Source organism: Panicum virgatum, chromosome 6K (assembly GCF_016808335.1).
Source record: "Panicum virgatum strain AP13 chromosome 6K, P.virgatum_v5, whole genome shotgun sequence".
In the NCBI taxonomy this organism is placed as follows: Eukaryota; Viridiplantae; Streptophyta; class Magnoliopsida; order Poales; family Poaceae; genus Panicum; species Panicum virgatum.
In genome coordinates this window covers 11,490,130-11,508,487 of record NC_053141.1, presented here as the reverse complement: position 1 = coordinate 11,508,487, position 18,358 = coordinate 11,490,130, and the positions used below count along the sequence as shown (strand labels likewise).

Sequence of the window (18,358 nt, the reverse complement as noted above, 5' to 3'; positions counted from 1 at the left end):
GATCTTGTCGCTGATATGATACCGATGTTGATACTCTAGTTGTTGTCCCCTCGCCTCTGTTTACCTTTCAACGCAGCATCTTCATTATTTCTTGGCCAATTACAGTCCAGTTTGAGAAATTCTCGGTAGAGAGAGAGAGAGAGAGAGAGAGAGAGAGAGGAGAGAGAGAGAGAGAGAGAGAGAGAGAGAGAGAGAGCAGTGTGCCAGTGTGGAAACTTAGATTGCAACCAAACAATTCTGTAACTGGCTTGCAGAATTGGTGGCCCTTCACCGCTTCATGTGTAGTTGGTGAGTTACAACTCACAACTCACTAATCACCATCGCATCAACTTGGCCACTTGACATGGTTCCAGAGGGCCAGTCACTTCGGGCCCTTGTCTCAAGTTGCGAAGCTACGGCTCAGCGTCCAATATCTGTTTATCGTCAGAATTTGACACATGTTGCAAAAGACAAATACTGATGTTGCAATATTGTCTCTTTATGTTTCCGCAATAGATGTTGTATGAAACAAGGTGTTAATGTTGCGGTGAAAATTTTCCATCCTCAAACTAGATGTCAGAGTCATTTGTATACATATTGTTTTGATGTTGCAAACATTAATTTCTGATGTTCCAACTATTAATTTATCAATGTTGCGATGGACCGTCCGTTAAAAAATATAATTCTGATCGGGACATCGGGGCGCTAGGAGTGCTGTTGAAGTAATCAAGCTGCATGATGAGCACATAGCAAGCTCATCAAGTTACCGGGCCAACATAACGAAGTCAGATACTCAACGTATTCAAACTGGCTGCGCAAGCGGCACCGACAATAAGTATATTATTTTTGACAATGTAAAATTCATATAGTTGTAGATATCGTGGCAATGTAAAAATTTTATCTAAAGTTTGTCTCCATCCAAATCCATATGCAGAAGTTACAAATTTTGTAATACAATCAGATGGAGGTAGGGACCCAGGGTCCCCCAACAAAGCTGTTCCCCCCCTCTCACCTAGGCCCAACGTCTGGCCCAATAACGGCCTGGACAAACTGTAGCGCCGCACAGGACGGCCGGCGCCCGACCGATCGACTAGGATGACGTGCGGCAGCCGACGACCACAAACGCGAACAGTGGCCATCCGTACCAAGCAGCCCGGATCTTGCTCGCCAAGAAGACGACCCGGGGCAAGGGCGCGGCGACCACGCCTACTCCCCATGCCGCCGTACACACCGCCCACTCCCGCGAGGCATGACCGTGCACCGGAACAGGGTCTTCTAACGGGGCCACAGTGCGGACTGTGCCACCTACACGTACCCGCGACAGAGAACGGGAGAGAGGGCGTCAACTCTTTCGCCCCGCACGCCATCATCATGACCCCCCTGGCGCCACTCCGTCAGGGACAGGAGACTACGACCGGGCGAGGCCGCTTGACAAGCTGAGCCCGTCAGCAGGCGTGCCACTCCCCGGTCAGAACCGCTCAGGGAAGGACGCACGGGGGCGCGTACGGATGGACAAGCGACGGGACGACCGCCGAGCCCCGACAAAAGTGCGAAGACTATCCCGACCGACCGGGGATAGGACGGGAAGACGAAGGCCCTTTGCCCGAGAAAACCACTCAGGACAACGCCCACCACTCCCTACCGATGGAGCGGGGGCCCCCGACTGACGAAGGCAAGAAGTCAACCACGGCAAAAAAGCAGCGCACGATAGCGATAGAACTGTGCAAATAGGGGGTCCCACCTTGAAGTATAAAAGGGGGATCCAACGCACGTAGAGAGACAGAGAACCATTCCTTCACTACTCGAAGGCTTGTAAGCTCCCCGGCAACTTTGAGCACCTGGGCTCGAGCAATAGAGAGAGAGCACCACCCCCTCATACTGGATATAGGGCATTTCCGGCCCGAACCAGTCTAAATCCCTCGAGTCATTGTGTGCTAGACCATTCCGATCAGACGCGCGAGACACGAGCAATCTAGTAGTTTGGTAGTCGCCCAATTCCGACTGCGACACAATCTGAAATTCAAATTACAAAGATAGAAAAATTATGCATGGTGGCTCTATATAGAGTAGACATGGATAACAGAGCCGGCTCGGATAATGGGTTATCTGAGCCAGCTCGTATACAAGCCAGCATGGATTATATGTATCCATGCCGTCTCTCAAATGTCCGGTACGGATGAGTGTTTTGGTAATTGTACACAAGTGTTAAGATTGAAATCTTATATTAATTTATTGGTGTGTTCAAAATGGTAAGTCACATTGGCTAAGCTCATAAGAGCAAACTGTACATGGGTGAACTCGAATCACTATATTTAGTTAAAACCGCCAATTAGTTACAACTTCAAAGCAATTTTAATCTGGACACGAGCATTGACCATATCAGAACAGTATAAAATGAATCACTTCATCAATCAAACCAGGGCTTTAGATATGTCAGAAGTACCTGAACATTGCTTTGGCGGAACAGAAGGTAGCTCAAACTTAATGCATCAACTATGTCCTGTTGCTAAATATGTTTATAAAAGTTCCATCAATCCAACAATACTAACATGGAATACAATTACATCTAGACGTCATATAAAAAGAGCTTCTCAGGTTCTGATGCAATATCAATCAAACAAAATACTTCCATATACCTTTCCTCATAAAAGGAGCAAAAGTCTAGTGCATTATTTCGTCTGCCAGTTCACATGACATTGCTCAGCTACATATGAAGATTTGCTGTTTAGACCAAATCCAGCAGCAGCCTGCAATCACCTTCCCTCATCGATAACTCCAGTGATTGCCGGTGATGGGGTAAGAGGCGCAATCATTTCCCTCTGCATGCTGAACTCACCGGTTGTATCACCAGAGTAGTCACTGGTAACATAGCTGGTATTCCCGCCCCTGCGCTGCCACTCAGTAATGTAGCTTGGTTTGGTCACCACCTCAGTCATCTCCACTTCTCCAGTGAGCATTTTCACAACCCTCGACATCGGTGGTCGCTGGTGGGGTGATCCCTGCGTGCAGAGGAGCGCAACATGGATAACTCTCGAGACCTCTTCACTGTCAAATTCTTCGATCCTTGGATCCAAGATACTGAGTGTTTGGTCCCTTTCAAACACCTCCCAGGCCTGCATAATCATAGGAAGTTAGGAACAGAATGCTTCAATGACAAGTAGCTTGACAGAACTGAACTGATGTGTTTTTGTTGGGCTTAAGGATTGAGCAGCTTACCCACTCAAAGAGATATATCTTGTCTTCTTCCAGAGAATTGTCTGTGTTTGATCGACCGGCAACAGCCTCCATTGCAACGACCCCAAATGCAAAAACATCGGCCTTTTCAGTCAGATGACCTCTCATTGCATACTCAGGTGCCAGATAGCCACTTGGAAATGTCAGGTAGATGCAGTCAGAATAGGATGCAGAGCTACATTCATTAGAAGGGAATGGTGAATTTCACTTACAATGTGCCTGCAATTTTAGTGCTGACATGAGTCTTCTTCTCATCAAAGAGCTTGGCCAGCCCAAAATCTGAGATCTTGGGTGTGAGGTTGGTGTCAAGCAAGACATTGCTAGCTTTGATGTCCCTATGCACGATGCGCACACTGGACTCCTCATGAAGATAGGTTAGGCCTCTTGCAATTCCTAAAATGATCTCGAAGCGTGTTGGCCAGTCGAGGCTCAAGCCACTGTCCCCTGTACATTCAGAAACAAAACCTTGAGAAATGTGTTTGACAGACAGGTGGTGGTGATCAGAAGTGTGCGCACCGAAGAGTGCTCGGTCAAGACTTCCATTCTCGTGGTACTCATAGACCAGCAAGGGGGTGTTACTGTCAATGCAGCAACCGTATAGCTTCACAAGATTGCGGTGTTGCACAGCAGAAATTGTGGCAATTTCTGTCACGAACTGACTTTTCCCTTGATGAGACGTTTGAGAAAGTTGTTTCACAGCTATTATCCTCCCATCAGGTAGATTACCCTGCAGAAAGAACTTAATGTCACATAAATTTTTGACCAAACAGTTTTCTAGAAAATTGCATTTGTTACCAACGTTTATAAAAGAAGTATTTACTCTACTGTTTCATAAAATTAAATTGTGGGGGAGTACCCAACCTTATAAACTGGACCATATCCGCCTTCTCCAAGAATATTTTGTGAACTGAAATTGTCTGTAGCTAGCTTCAGTTCTGCGTTACTAAAGATGTTTGGTCTTCCAACCATGTTGTAAAGCTCTGTTTTGTTTTCCATTTCACATCAGAAAGAATCGGAATCAGTCAAATGTAAGATTTTCTTTTTAAATTACTGCACAAATATATATGATACCTTCTTGCTGCTGTGCTACTCTTCTTCTCTTCTGTACCAACAGAAAGACTCCAACTAGGGCTGCTAGTCCTAAAACTGAAGCGCCAATCACTATTCCAGCAATTGCACCTGCTTTACTTTTCCTTTTGGGAACACCATTTCTCACAGTAGGAGTAAAATCTGAAAAAAGGTTTGGAGTTATTAGCATCCAACAGAATCCATATTTCAAGCTAATCAATTGATAGATTGGGGCAGACAGTACTTGGTGTCACACTTAACGCCGAGATCATCGGTCCATAGTACCCTTGGGTTGGAATGCAACAAGTGCCTTTGCCAGCCCAGAAGAGATGGATCTCAAGGAAGTTTGTAGACACGGTTGCATTGTATTTCTTATACACTGCAACATAAGATTTTCCACCAGCTGTCTTCCTTATGTCAAAGTTCTTTTCTTTCAGATCACCCTGTACAAATGTCAAGTAAGAGTACATAACCTTTTTTTCTAGGAAACAACAAAACTCCTACTCATAACCTTTTTTTCTAGGAAACAACAAAACTCCTACTCATAACCTTTTTTTCTAGGAAACAACAAAACTCCTACTCTATGATGCACCAAATATGTACCTGGACATATATGTCGAAAACTCTTCTTCCAATGCTTTGCCAGGTCGGTGACTCGGGATAAGCAAACTCTGCAAACTGAAGCTCAACAGTGTAATTTCCATTCTCAAGTCCAATGCCATAATACCTCAGCGATGATGGTGACATCCTTGCTGTCTGGAACAGTTCTGAATCCAGTGCATTCTGAAACTGCTGGGAGCTATATATTATGTAACTTCCATTTGGGGCTTCATTGAATTTTCCTACACTGCTTACACCCCATCTTGTTTGATCAGTAACATAATATGATGCAGCTCCAGTATTTGTTGGATCGATTTCATAAAAAGTGTTATCTGAGCCTGTCATAGATCTGTTACTGCCACAGTCTACCGCAAAGGAAGAATCTGCAGTTAAAAAAGGATATGTATTAAATATTTAACCATATTGAAATTGATGAGATCATGTCAACTGCTGAAGACGGTAAAGAGTGAGAAGCATACATTCTGGAGAACCACGTAAACAAGGAATATCTTGCTGGAGACAGTTTAGGCCTGAATGTGGAATGCTTTATAATTGAATTGAAAATTAGAAGTTAGAGCTCTTGATTAAAATTAGTCTCTTTGATGGTTAACTAGATTTCAAACGTACCTGTTGTTGCTGCTGCCAAGAACGAAGTTGTTTGCCACCAAATTCCTTTTTTGTTAAAAGAAAATCAACTTGTTAAACAAGAGAGAGATGCAACCTCGAGTAATTTATACTTTTTGCATAGAAAATTTTGAACTTGAAACTTACAATTGAAAATTATTCTGGGTAGCCCAAGAAGGAAAGCTACCAGAGAGCTGGTTGTATGAAAAATCTCTGCAAAATAAATAAATAAATACAAATTAATACAGGTGAGATGAATACACTGTTTTAGTAATGGAAAAAGAAACAATGTATTAAACTACATTATGAAATTTCCTGACATACAAATTGTTTAATGAACGGCTTTTAACATTAGGCAGGCTTCCTGAAAGGCTGTTGTTCCCAAGAAACCTAAATTTGGTAAAGTTCATGACAGACAAAACATACAACTGTCAGCTTAAGAGGTCAGTTATATTAAAAAAAAACTCGGCCGGGTGGGGAAAGACCGCCCCACCGATATTAGCTTAAGAAGAAGCCTCGACTTCCCCGACCGAGAAAATCCCCGAACCCTGGCCCCGCCCTGACACTGGGAGACGTAACCCCTGGGAACTGCGCCTGGGCCATGTAAGGGTCCTCAGGCCGGCCTGGGCCGTCTCACAACCAGTGCTTTGGCACACGGGGCCAGCGAGGGGATTTTTTTTAACCCTCAGCCTGAAATTCGCTCCCACGGGGAGTCGAACTCAGGACCTGAGGTCAGTTATATTATGAAGATGATGTCCAAAAGGAACCCCTTACAAGAATCCAAGATTTTCCAAATTCAGTATGGATTGTGGAATTTGGCCTGTGATATTGTTAAAGCTCAAGTCCCTGCACCATTAGACAGAAATATAATTCGAATTTGAAAATATGCTCCTAATGGAAGTTTGTGAAAGAAAAGCAACAGAAACAGATATTGGTACTATAGAGAATAATGCAATACTTACAGTAAGGTTAATCCTCCAAGATTAGAAAAGTTCACTGTTGCAAGATTATCAGATATCCTGCAGTTCCTCAATATTCTGTAGAAAGGCATCCAATGTCAGTACCTTACTACACTGCCAAGATATGAAACTGTACATTTTTTGCAGTGAAAAGTATGTAGCATACAGGACATTCAAAGACGTCAAGTTACTGATAAATGACAATGAAGAGCTCCCATTTACAATATCTCCGATCCGTCTGTACATGCACAAATTTAACAAACAGTTTACATGATAAGCTTAATCATGTTAACTATCAATGGAGCAGGGGCCACATTACAATGAATGAAGTACTTACAAGTCTGTCAATTTGGTTAGATTGGACAAACTTTCTGGGATTGGGCCTTCAAAAGAATTTCCTTGGAACCTCCTACAAGTTCATAAATTTTTGTTCCTATTAAGCTGGGTGCTGAGACATTCATTTGTCATTTTAACATATGCAAAAAAAAATCATGATTCATAATGATCATGCGTAAAGAAGTTGTACTAATATTTTTCATTGGAACTCCTACAAGTTCAGAAATTTTTGCTCCTAATAAGCCAAGTACTGAAAAATTTATGCATAAAAAAGAACATATGCAACAAAGTTCCATTGAAAATTTCGAATAATTCATGATCCACAAAAATTTTTACTAAATGATCATGTGAAGTAATTAATAGTATTCTTACAAAACTTCTAACTTAGTCAAGCTCCCAATAAAATCAGGTATTTTTCCAGTGAAATCGTTGTCCGATGCCCACCTGGAAGCATAAGAAAATATATTACAATAAGTGTGTGATTTTACATCTGATTTATAAGAATTGTTGCTGCAGTATTGAGCATACAGGATCTTCAAGTTCTTAAGCTTTGAGAATGTCGAAGGGAATGGACCACTGAAGCCAGAGCTATCGAAATATCTGCAAAGGTAATTGGCTCAATTTTAGTTCTTTCAGAACTGAAGTTTCGAAGTTCAAGAGATTAGTTTTACATTTGCTCTAGTCTGGCCAAGTTGCCCAGTTCAGAAGGAAGTTCACCAGTAAAATTGTTCAAGCTAATGCCCCTGAAAGAAAAAGTAAATAGTTCAGGCCGCAACACATATTTATGTAATGCTATTTAGAGAAAAGAAACATGTTTTTTTGTTTGATGAGCCATCTGGTCTACAAGATTAACGACTTGAAACTTACTTAGAAAATAATACCAAAAAGGGAAAATAACACTGACGTGCTTGATATTTATTATTTAAAGATGTGCTTCTTTTCGCCTATTACTAAGTTATAGTCCAATATCGAGTAGCTGTGCAAGATTAGTTAAGTTTTATGAAGAACTTAATAGCTAAAGTAAGCAACAAGAAGAGAACTCTTACAAAGAGATAAGATTAGTAAGATTCCCAAGCTCCTTTGGAAGTGTTCCAGACAGCGGATTGATAGCCAGAGATCTTGTAATATTTTGAAAAAAAAGATGGTCAAGACAAAGCACTTTCTAGTAAATGAGGCACACTCAGAATTTGAAATTTAACTCTTACAGGTACTGCATGGGAAATTTTCCAATGAACGATGGCACCGGACCTGTCAAATAATTCTGCATCAGGTTCCTGAAACATGAGCAAAGCCACCAAACCCATCAGCCAAATAAAGAATACCTGATGACTACTATTTACTCAGTGATTTGAAACACTTGACAGTGATTTACTCAGAAGAGAAAAACAGCTTCGAAACAGAACAGATACAAGTCAGAAGCCATACAGGTTATTGAGATAGGTGAGGTTCTGCAGCTCGGCTGGTATCTGACCGACAACGTTCAAGGCGTAGACTTTTCTGCACAAGCAAACATGCCAAAACACCTCAGAGATAAAAGGAGAAAAAGGTATGAATTTGTGCGTGCTTGTATAAACCAAACAGGAAATCTTGTCAGCTACCAGAATCAGATGAGCATGACTTGATTTCGGGCAACGAGCTGAGACGCAAGCCCCTCTCAGGCGTTCCGTCGAGCAGGTGGTGAGCCGTGAGTAGAGTGGAAGCTTACAGTTTGGTGATGTGGCAGACAGTGGCATTGTTGTATGAGCAGTCGCACTTGATGGCCGGGTTGATGTTGGGGTTGTTGTCGACGTCGGTGGTGTCGACGGCGACGCCGCTGCAGGGCTCGCCGCTGATGTTCCACGCCGGCGACGCGCGCAGGCCCCATCGCCCCAGGATCGTGTTCAGCGCCGCCGCTGCACGGTTGCGCACACACGGAATTATGCACCCAGGAACTAACCGAAAATTCTCAAAGAAAAACATAATTTTTTTCCGAAAGAAGAAGTAATCTACCACATCGATCGAACTCCTACACGGAAAATGATGGAATGGTGTATCTATAAATCCTGTCATCAAAGTATCTACCGGACTAATTTAAGGTCTACTGTGTCGGGTGCCTGGTAGAGCATGCTTTATTGTTCTCATCTCAAAAAAAAAAAAAAAAACTGGCGTACAGTACTCACGAAAGAACTTCACAAGAATTTTGGTTTCCATATGAGATTTCAATGATCGGAATGGGCCCTGAAGACAGGGGCGAAGGTGCCTTAAGGTGTCGGGTCGCCGGACCCGATAGAATTTGTCAAATTCAGTGAAAAAATACTGTTTAACATTGTTCATGTATGCATTAGAACCCAGTGATTGATGGAGCCGACCCCGGTGATTTCATTTTCTGGCTTCGCCCCTGCTAGAAGATATGAAAACTTGTGCATGCTATGTTCTGGTGCCAATTGTACCTTATACTGACAGCTCACACCTGGACGACGTACCTTCAGTTGGATCGGTTCGTGCTGTCTGCTGAGCTCGAGCAGCTGCCACGCATGAGCACGCGAGCAGCAGCCAGAGGAGTCGCCCATGGCTGCCGCTGCTTGTTCTGCTGCATCTGCTGGTCATCTTGCTCGCTCGCATCCTCTGTGAAGCATGCAAATGACCCGGCCTGAAGCCGTGTTTAAACACCAAAGATCAGAGTATCAGCACCAATCACCTTCAGGCCCACGTGGACACGGACGAAAACATGCAAATCAGCAACTGTTAAAAGTTGACTCTCGATCGTTCCTTTTTGTCTAAATGTTGCCGTCTCCTTCTGCCAATGCTACGTTATATATAGCGATGCCATGCCAGTGCCGTTGTGGGTTGTAGCTAGTGTGGAAGCACAAGGCTGAGTTTCTATATACTGCGTACTACAAGTAGCCCATGGCAAAGCCAACCACTTTGAACATTGACCAGCTAGCTATTAGTCCATCAAATGGTTGTGTAGTTGCAGCTTGCTTCATTGACAAATTCAAGGTGATGAAACTAAGTTGAAAAAGATCAAGTGCATTAATTACTCCAAAGAGAGCATATCCGGTGTTACCAGCCCCCTTAGGGTGTTATTGTGTTACCAACTTTAATTACAACTTAATTTGTGCATCAAAAATTTATCCAAAAGTATGATTAGATAGAGCCTGTGACGTCTATCTAATCATTTTGTACCCAGTCTTTTATTTTGTACCGGAGAATCGGTACCGGTCGGATGCCAGTGCTAAATAGGGGTTCGCGACCGGTACTAATAGCCTTTTCTCCAGCTGTGTTGGTAACACGGTAACACCCCTAAGGCCCGGTTAACACAAGAGGTGTTGTCTTACTCCAAAATGATTTGTATACATTGCCCGTTACTCTGATCACCATTTGTAATAAATGAATGAAATCATCAGTACAATATATAGTTAAAGTAGTGGCACTATGTACCACAGGAATGAGAAGGAAGCTCCCAATGAAGACATGGTTGCTGTTACAAAAGTACAATGAATCATTACCTATAAACATCATCAACCGTTGGTAGGTGGCGTGTGCAGTGTGCTGGAAATATCAAACGTTTGCAAGTTGCAAACAACGACTTCTCCGTCCGGGAAAGAGCGACGTTATAGCGACGTAAGTGACGCATACAAATCACCCATTAGGAACTTGTCTTTCGTGAGGTTGACATGTAGACAAGTACTCCAATCTCCTCGTACTGCTGCTCTTCCATCCTTAACTGCCATTGACGCCAGCTACAAGTCAACAAGGAAAAAATGGTAGCAAAGGGGACAAGGACAAGGAAACGACGGTAGCGAGAGGATGGTAGCAGTGGGGTCTGTCTAAAGAGTCACTACCGGAGACCACGAGTTCGCCGTGTGCCCGAGGCACACGGCGAAGAACCGTAAGCACACGGCGAAGACTTCGCTGACGGTGGCCGACGGCAAAGCGCCGACGGCAGCTACAGGGACGGCGAAGCCCTTGTTTGCCGTGTGTCAAAAGTCGCACACACGGCGAACCTTTTCGCCGTGTGTATATATAGTCGCACGGCGAAAAAAAGCGAGAAGACGCCGTCCGGGCTAGCTGACGGCGTCGGCGTCTGTTCGCCGTGTGTCTGCACCGTGGACACACGGTGAACTTTCAGACTTCGCCGTGTGTCCTTGGTTCTGGCACACGGCAAATCAGTAAGTTTCGCCGTGTGCCTAGCTTATGACGCACGGCGAATTATGGTCAGTTCGCCGTGTGCACGTTCTAGGCACACGGCGAACTAGGTTTCCAGGGTAGTCACATGGTCACTTTGCCGTGTGCCTAGTCCCTGGCACACGGCAAAGTGACCAAACAGATCCTATTCTTTTTTGTTTTTCACGTATAAAAGACCCTATATTACAACATATATATATCACAGGCATTACATATCACATATATATCACAACTAGCCGGAAATAACTTCAAACACATCCAGAAGTCCAATGCAAAGTCCAGAAGTTCACAAATACATATCTAGAAGTTCACAAGTCCATAAATATTGAAATAAACAAGTTTATGGCTGTGGTGGGTCGTCGAACGGTGGGGCGCCGCCGAACTGAGGCGGGAACAACTGCTGTGGGAGCGTCGGTGAGATGCCCGGCGACAATTTTGGCGTATTCGATGCCGCCGATAGATTCTGCAAAAAAAGTAAGACAGTAAATTGCAGGTGAGACAAAAACCAAGTTCTCAAGTTATAATAGAGCACTAAAGGATCAGATGTAGGTCCCCTAAATCGTTAAGTGAGTAATGTAAGTCACAATCTCTAAGTCTAAAGTTCTCTAAGTATCTAATACTTCAAAAAAAACTAAAGGGTTTTCAAAATACTCACTGGAGGAGTAGTAGGAGGAGGAGCCATAGGGAATTGCATGGCTGGGATGGGATTACCCATTTGGACAGAAAGACCTCGAATGTAGTTGTACATCTGGGCCATCTTGGCCGTCTGCTTCTGCTCATTCTCTTGCCGTATCCTCCTCTCTTCTGCTAGTGCCGCCTCGTACGCCGCCTGTTGCGCTTGCATTTGGTGCTACAATAGTTCTTGATAATGTTACAATGCAAAGCAAATATACGTACAAAACGAATGAACTATGAATAAATAAGAAATAACCTGAAGTTCCTACACTTGGAGCTGCGACGCGGACAGCCGTGGCCGTATGGCCGGGCTATTGGCCGTGCTCCTCGCTCAAATCTGGGAGAGGGTGGGAGTGCCGGCCGTGTCTAAAAGGTCGTCGCCAATGTAGTAGCGCCCATGTTTCTTGCCTCCTCCCACCCTCATAATGACTTCTCCATCAAGGGGCTGGGTCCTCGGATCCCAGTCTGCCCCATGGACCTGTCTTCCCATCTCTGTGTACGCCTGGATATGACTGTGGACGGACGGGTTGCTGTACGCCGAGGGCGGGTCGTCAGGGTTGTAGGTGACGTTGGATGTCACCTTGCCCTTGCGGGCCAGAGCCCATCCTAGGAACGGGGGGCACTCCTGGCCTTCATGTGAGGACGACTGCGAAAAAGGAAGAAGTTGATTACAAATTATGCTGAATTGAACGTTAGATTAGAGAAATGAGTCTGTGTAGTGTGTACCCATCTAGCCCTGTACTCGTCGTTGTTGAGGCTGCCTTGATGGTGCGCTGGACCTGGCGTCAGCAATCGCCGCTGCCGGCCAGCGTCGTGCAAAGCCTGCCACTCAGGGTCGAACCACTTGTCCACTATGCGCTCCCAGCACACGGTGTCATTACGACACCACCACGCAGGAACCTACACGTGATCAAATGCATGACATGTAAGAAAAGAGACATTTAACAATGTTTTTCATCTTATAATAAATTTGAACTTACCTGTAAATATTGCTCTCGAGTCAGCTTCAAATCTCTCGCCTCAGACTTCCCGATCTTCTGCTTTAGGAAATGTGCACAATAGTTGATGATGCACTGGACTTGCGCCTCATAATGCATGTCCTTCACGAGTTTAACGCATCGATTGTGAGCCACAATCGCCGCCCGCTCCTCGTATCCCTCATCACACCTCTAAAAATCCTGCATATAAAGACGATGGATCATGTCATCATTAACCAAATGTTCAATAAATGTGATGTATTCACCATTTTTTGCCGGGAAAAACTTACCCAGAGCTTGCCCTTTACCCGCTCCGCCTTGTTCTCAAAGGCTCTGCCGCTCCGATCCAACCGATCGTTGTTGGCGGCGATGTAGTGGTCCCACGTCCAGGCCGGCTCGTACCATCCTTGATAGTGGACCAGGCCTGGGAAGTGCTCCCTGCACAAAAGACCCAGGATGCCGTTGACCTTGCGTTTGTGAGCACCGCCACTGAGGACAGTCCAACTCCTGCAAAAGTGATTAAGAGAAAATATTAGTTTGTACCATGATTTTCGAGTTAGAAAATAAAAAGGTAGTAATAACATGTCAAATTACTTACATATCCCCGCACGGTTGAATCAGCGGGCGCAAGGCAACAGGTATCGGCTTATCTGGGAGTCGCGAGGGACCTCGCAACCAGACAGCCGGCGTAGAGGTATCCTCGGCCGTGTCCTCCTCCTCAGACGACTCCCCCTCCTCCTGCGCGTCCGCCTGCCACTCCTCCTCCCGCTCCTGGGCAGGCTCCTCCTCCTCCTCCTCCTCAGACGGCGGTACAGGCGAAGGCTCTCGACGCCTCCTGCCTCCACCCTTCCCTCCCCCCTCTTGGGTCCACCCTTCCCTCGACCCTTGCCTCGCCCCAACTCAGAACCCCTATCGGAGCCCTCACCAGCATCCGAGTGTGGCATCATTCTTCTGTACAGTGAGGCAACCGATCGTTGAAGTCCGCCGCCCGGCATCTTTCTTCAATCACCTGCAATTAAAAATAGTAAACCAATCAGCACATATATACAAAACCATCTTATAAAGAGAAAGAAAAAAATGCGACATAATTAAAAAGTAACATAATTAAAGAAAATAAATCAATTAGTACGGATCATACATGTATTAGAAATAATCATCTTCATCGAGATTAGCTGGATCATATGTCTCATCATCACTATCACGCAAGTCGAGAAGTTCAAGCCTGTGCTCTAAAGGTGGAATTTCATCCTCATTATCATCGCCTAATTGTAATCGCTCAAGTAATTCTAGGTCCTTCGCATTACGAACCTCCTCACCAGCGTCCTCGTTATCAACTATTTCATCATCGTGTACTTCCATTTCGATCACTCCGGTTAAGTCTATCTCAAAATGCCCTTCAAGCCCATCTTCTTGAAAGAACTCCCCGTCATATGTGTTTGGGTCTATATTGTAATCCTCATTATTTGGAATAGGTAGTTTACCGTGTGGTGATACCTTGTACACAACGTCCCAACCCATAAGACGATCTTTGGTTTTGCACGGATATGAGAGATAATAAACTTGCGTGGCTTGTTGAGCCACAATATAGACATCGTCTTCTGGATACACTGATGACTGATGAATTTCGACTAGGCCGAGATGAGGGGTCCGTCGCACTTCGTTAGGATCAAACCAATGGCATTTAAATATGACAGGCTTAAGAGGTTTGCAACCATGAAATGTGAGTTCATAGATTTCTTCAATTATGCCATAATACTCGACCCCATCAAGGGCTGTCGTACAAACTCCGGAATTTGTTGTTCTTCGATTGGGCTGACTCTGCTCGTGGCTTTTTGTGTGAAAGTGATATCCATTTACATCATATCCGGAGTATGATAAGACCCTATAGGCACAACCATTGGCAACCTGTCTCAACTCGGGACACATAGACGCATCATTTTGGGCCTGCAGGTAGAAGCATGATGGTTTGTCATACTATTCGCATGGAAAAGGAACTTCAAATGCCTAACAAGCATGATGGTTTGTTATACCTTGTGTTTGAACCAAGAAATGAAATCGGGGGCTCTTTGTCCCGCACCCGACTTAAGAAGGGCGTCAAGTTCCTGCGGGGTTGGAACTCTTCGGCGATGCCAGAATTGTTGAGTAAATTCCCTATATAAACGAGAGGTAAAGGGGGTTGGATACATAATAGTTAATACTCGAGGAAATAGTTTGTTGAGGACTTACTGTATGTACGGCTCGACTTCCACTAGGTTCGTCAACACATACATCATGATAGTGCACAACTCTTCATTGACCAAGGCCTTAGGAGTCGCACCACTTGCACTTCCAAGCTGCCCTTTGAAGAGGCTGAGGTCCGTTTCATTTTCGCCTTCATTGTAACGAGTGGGTGGATTATGCACGCTTGGAAGGGTTTCACCATAGTATTTTGTTGTATAGTTGGAGACCTCATCCAGAATGTATGCTTCTGCAATGGAAGCTTCTATTTTGCATTTATTTTTACATTTGGTTCGAAGGATCTTTTGTTGTCTCTCAATTGAGTAGCACCAATGGCCCTGAACAGGCCCCCCCATCCGTGCCTCATACGGGAAGTGCAAAATCATATGCTGCATCGGATTGAAGAAGCCGGGTGGAAAGATTTTCTCCAACTTACAAAGCAACACAGGGGCCAATTTTTCCATTTGTTCAACCACAGTCCGAGACAACTCCTTAGCACATAACTGGCGGAAGAAATTGCTTAACTCCGCCAGCACTTGCCAGACATGGTCAGGGAGATAGCCTCGAACCATCACTGGAAGAAGCCGCTCAATCCATATGTGGTAGTCATGACTCTTCAGCCCATTGATTCACATAGTAGATAAATTCATCCCTCTCCTTAGATTCGCTGCATACCCATCAGGAAACATTAAAGTTTGGAACCATTCTAATACTTCTTTCCTTTGGTGCTTCTTCAGGACGAATTCAGCTGGAGGCTTTTTCCATTTCTTACCATCTTTGGGTGGCGGAATATTCAGTTTTGGTCTATCGCATAAACTAGCTTGATCCACTCGGGCCTTAACATTGTCCTTTGTTTTATCAAGAATGTCCATGATTGTACCCCATAGTGCCTCAGCAATATTCTTTTCCGAGTGCATCATATCAATGTTATGAGGAAGAAGAAGATCATCCATGTAGGGGAGCCTCCACAAGCCCGACATCTGAGTCCAGGCATGTTCTTCGCCATAACCCACAAAACCACCGCCTTCTTTAACCCTCAACGATTGTAACCACTCACGGACCGCGGCACCTGACATCATCTGCGGTGGAGGGTCATGAACCACGACACCTTTCGTAAAGTTCTTGATGTCACGTCGGAATGGATGGTCAATAGGGAGGAATTGTCGGTGCTTGTCGAACGAAGAATACTTGCCACCCTTCGCCAACCAGATGAACCTCATAGCTGCCTTGCATACTGGGCAAGGGAACTTCCCGTGCACACACCAGCCGCAGAATATCGCATACGCTGGCAAGTCATACAGTGAGTACATGTACCACACTCGCATTTTGAAGTTTGTCTTTTTAGCTCGGTCATATGTCCATACACCTTCCTCCCAAGCATTAAGCAAATCATCAATAAGAGTCTCCATATACACACTCATATTATCCCCCGGATATCCAGGAATTATCAACGATAAGAATATGTTCTGCTGTTGAAAGATAACTCCAGGGGGGAGGTTGAGGGGGATAACAAACACGGGCCAACAACTGTACGGGGCAGCCGTCATTCTATAAGGATTAAATCCATCTGTTGCCAACGCAACACGTACATTTCGAGCCTCCCCCGCTTCCATTGTGTTACGCCTATCAAAATGTTTCCATGCTTCACCATCGGATGGATGTATCATCTTCTCAGGACGGTAGCGTTTGCCGTTTTTGTGCCATCGCATCTGTTGTGCTGACTCCTCGGTCATGAACAGACGTTGGATTCTCGGTATGAATGGAAGGTACTGTACGATTTTCACGGGGATTTGGAGCTATTTCTTTTGACCGTCACCAGAGTCTACCTCCAGCCACCGAGATGATTTACATTTTGTATAGTAGTTTGCGTCTGCATGTTCTTTTCTAAACAACATACATCCATTCGGATAAGCATGTATCTTCTCATATGGCATCTTAAGACTACGAAGAAGTTTTTGTGCCTCGTACATGCTCTTTGGAAGAATGTGTCCTTCCGGAAGCAGACTACCAAAAACCGTCAACATTTTGTCGAAGCCATCCCGACTAATGCCACACTCAGACTTTAGGGCCAGTACGCGTGCAATAGCATCGAATTGAGAAACATTGGTATGCCCATGGAGTGGTTTCTGTGCCGCAGACAACATGTCGTAATACTGCTTTGCGGTAGGCTCTAGCGGTTCCTCTCTAGGTACTTCTTGGAAGTGTGCTTCATGAAAGTCTGCTAACATGTCTGCGCAACCGGCTTCAGCATCATAATCATCGATGCGTTGTCTGACGACCTCTTCTCTCGCACGATGGGCTTCACCATGGCAGATCCACCGGGTATAGTTTTCCACAAACCCATTTCTGATAATGTGTTTACCCATACTGAGTTGTGATTGATGTATTCTATTTTCACACTTGCTACATGGACACGGCATTCTACTCTGTCCTCTATCAAATGCCTTTTTCAAGAAGCCATTGACCTTTAGAGCAAACTCAACATATTCTTGCTCGCTCTGCCAGCCCTTGTACATCCACTCACGGTCATCCATCCTTTGCCGTGTGAGGAAGTGATTTAAAAATCAATACCAACTACACGATGTCTAGCATGCTCTAATAAGTGAAGATAGGTCCTAAACCCATCCGAAGATGTGTAGCTGTGGTTAGTTTCTATACTCTACTACTATCCGAGACAGAATTTCGGCAGCACCTCCCCACTGTTCTCCAAATACACGTCCTGACAGGGAGATTGTGTATCCAGATAACAAAAAAGAGATGATACCGATACTCTATCTCGAATCATAGTAGAGCATGGAAACTAACCACATCAACACATCCTCGGACTGTCCCAAAAACGGGGACAATTCGAAACACATATGGTTCCATATATGCAAAGAGCTGCATATTTCGAACCGTATCTCTTTCGAACGGGAGACGCCTAGGTTACGTGAAGCACAAATAAGATAAGTAAATAAAAGTCTGTGATGACTCACCTAACTGTCCCGCAAAGTGACGAGTCAACAACGGTGCCACAACCTCTCCTAAAAAAACAACTACATAGTATCAATAATTGAACATTTCAGTTTGAAATTCTGCAAAGATAAAACAGCACAGTGGTCGACAACTAACAAACATGCCTCAGATATGTTCCCTTTCATTTGACCTTGAACTTGAAGCATAAGAAACCTAAAATAAATTCATGACCGCCATTAAACCATGTGACACATCCAGCCCAATCTTAACATCATCGCATCCAAGTTGTTGCTTGGCCATGGATGTGTCACATGGTTTCATGACAACCATGATAAGCATATCCATAGAACAGAAATAACACACTTCGACTAACACTCATGCTCAAGCTCAAGGTCAATATATATATAGCATATATCATCACAGGCAATACAATTTTCTACAAGCTTAATCAAGAGGTCAACAAGATTATTTAGGTCTTTAAAGCTATCATCTTTTCTCAAGTCATCAATATAGTTATCAAGTTGCATTTTAAGTTGCACTCGCAGGGTATCTGTACTTTCAAGCTAC

At 44.4% G+C, this 18,358-nt stretch overlaps 1 protein-coding gene across 3 annotated transcripts; it reads right to left on the bottom strand.

The window, feature by feature from the left end:
• Positions 1–2,386: 2,386 nt before the first annotated feature.
• On the bottom strand, positions 2,387–9,531 carry LOC120711741 (probable LRR receptor-like serine/threonine-protein kinase At1g56130). Of its 3 annotated transcripts, XM_039997368.1 has the most exons (24): positions 9,263–9,530; positions 8,506–8,692; positions 8,226–8,297; positions 8,006–8,074; positions 7,847–7,918; positions 7,472–7,543; positions 7,329–7,400; positions 7,173–7,244; positions 6,802–6,873; positions 6,631–6,702; positions 6,468–6,542; positions 6,280–6,351; positions 5,830–5,895; positions 5,653–5,718; positions 5,509–5,553; positions 5,361–5,425; positions 4,885–5,264; positions 4,526–4,724; positions 4,285–4,443; positions 4,075–4,193; positions 3,730–3,940; positions 3,426–3,657; positions 3,196–3,346; positions 2,387–3,092 (listed from the first exon to the last, which is right to left on the bottom strand). In XM_039997368.1, exons 1-24 carry the CDS (start codon positions 9,399–9,401, stop codon positions 2,733–2,735), a joined length of 3,099 nt encoding a protein of 1,032 aa, XP_039853302.1. In that variant the 5' UTR covers positions 9,402–9,530; the 3' UTR covers positions 2,387–2,732. The 3 variants fall into 3 exon arrangements, with proteins under 3 accessions (XP_039853302.1, XP_039853303.1, XP_039853304.1); XM_039997369.1 differs by lacking the exon at positions 6,280–6,351 and having other exon boundaries at positions 2,684–3,092; positions 9,263–9,531; XM_039997370.1 differs by lacking the exons at positions 5,830–5,895; positions 6,280–6,351 and having other exon boundaries at positions 2,684–3,092.
• Positions 9,532–18,358: the final 8,827 nt, after the last annotated feature.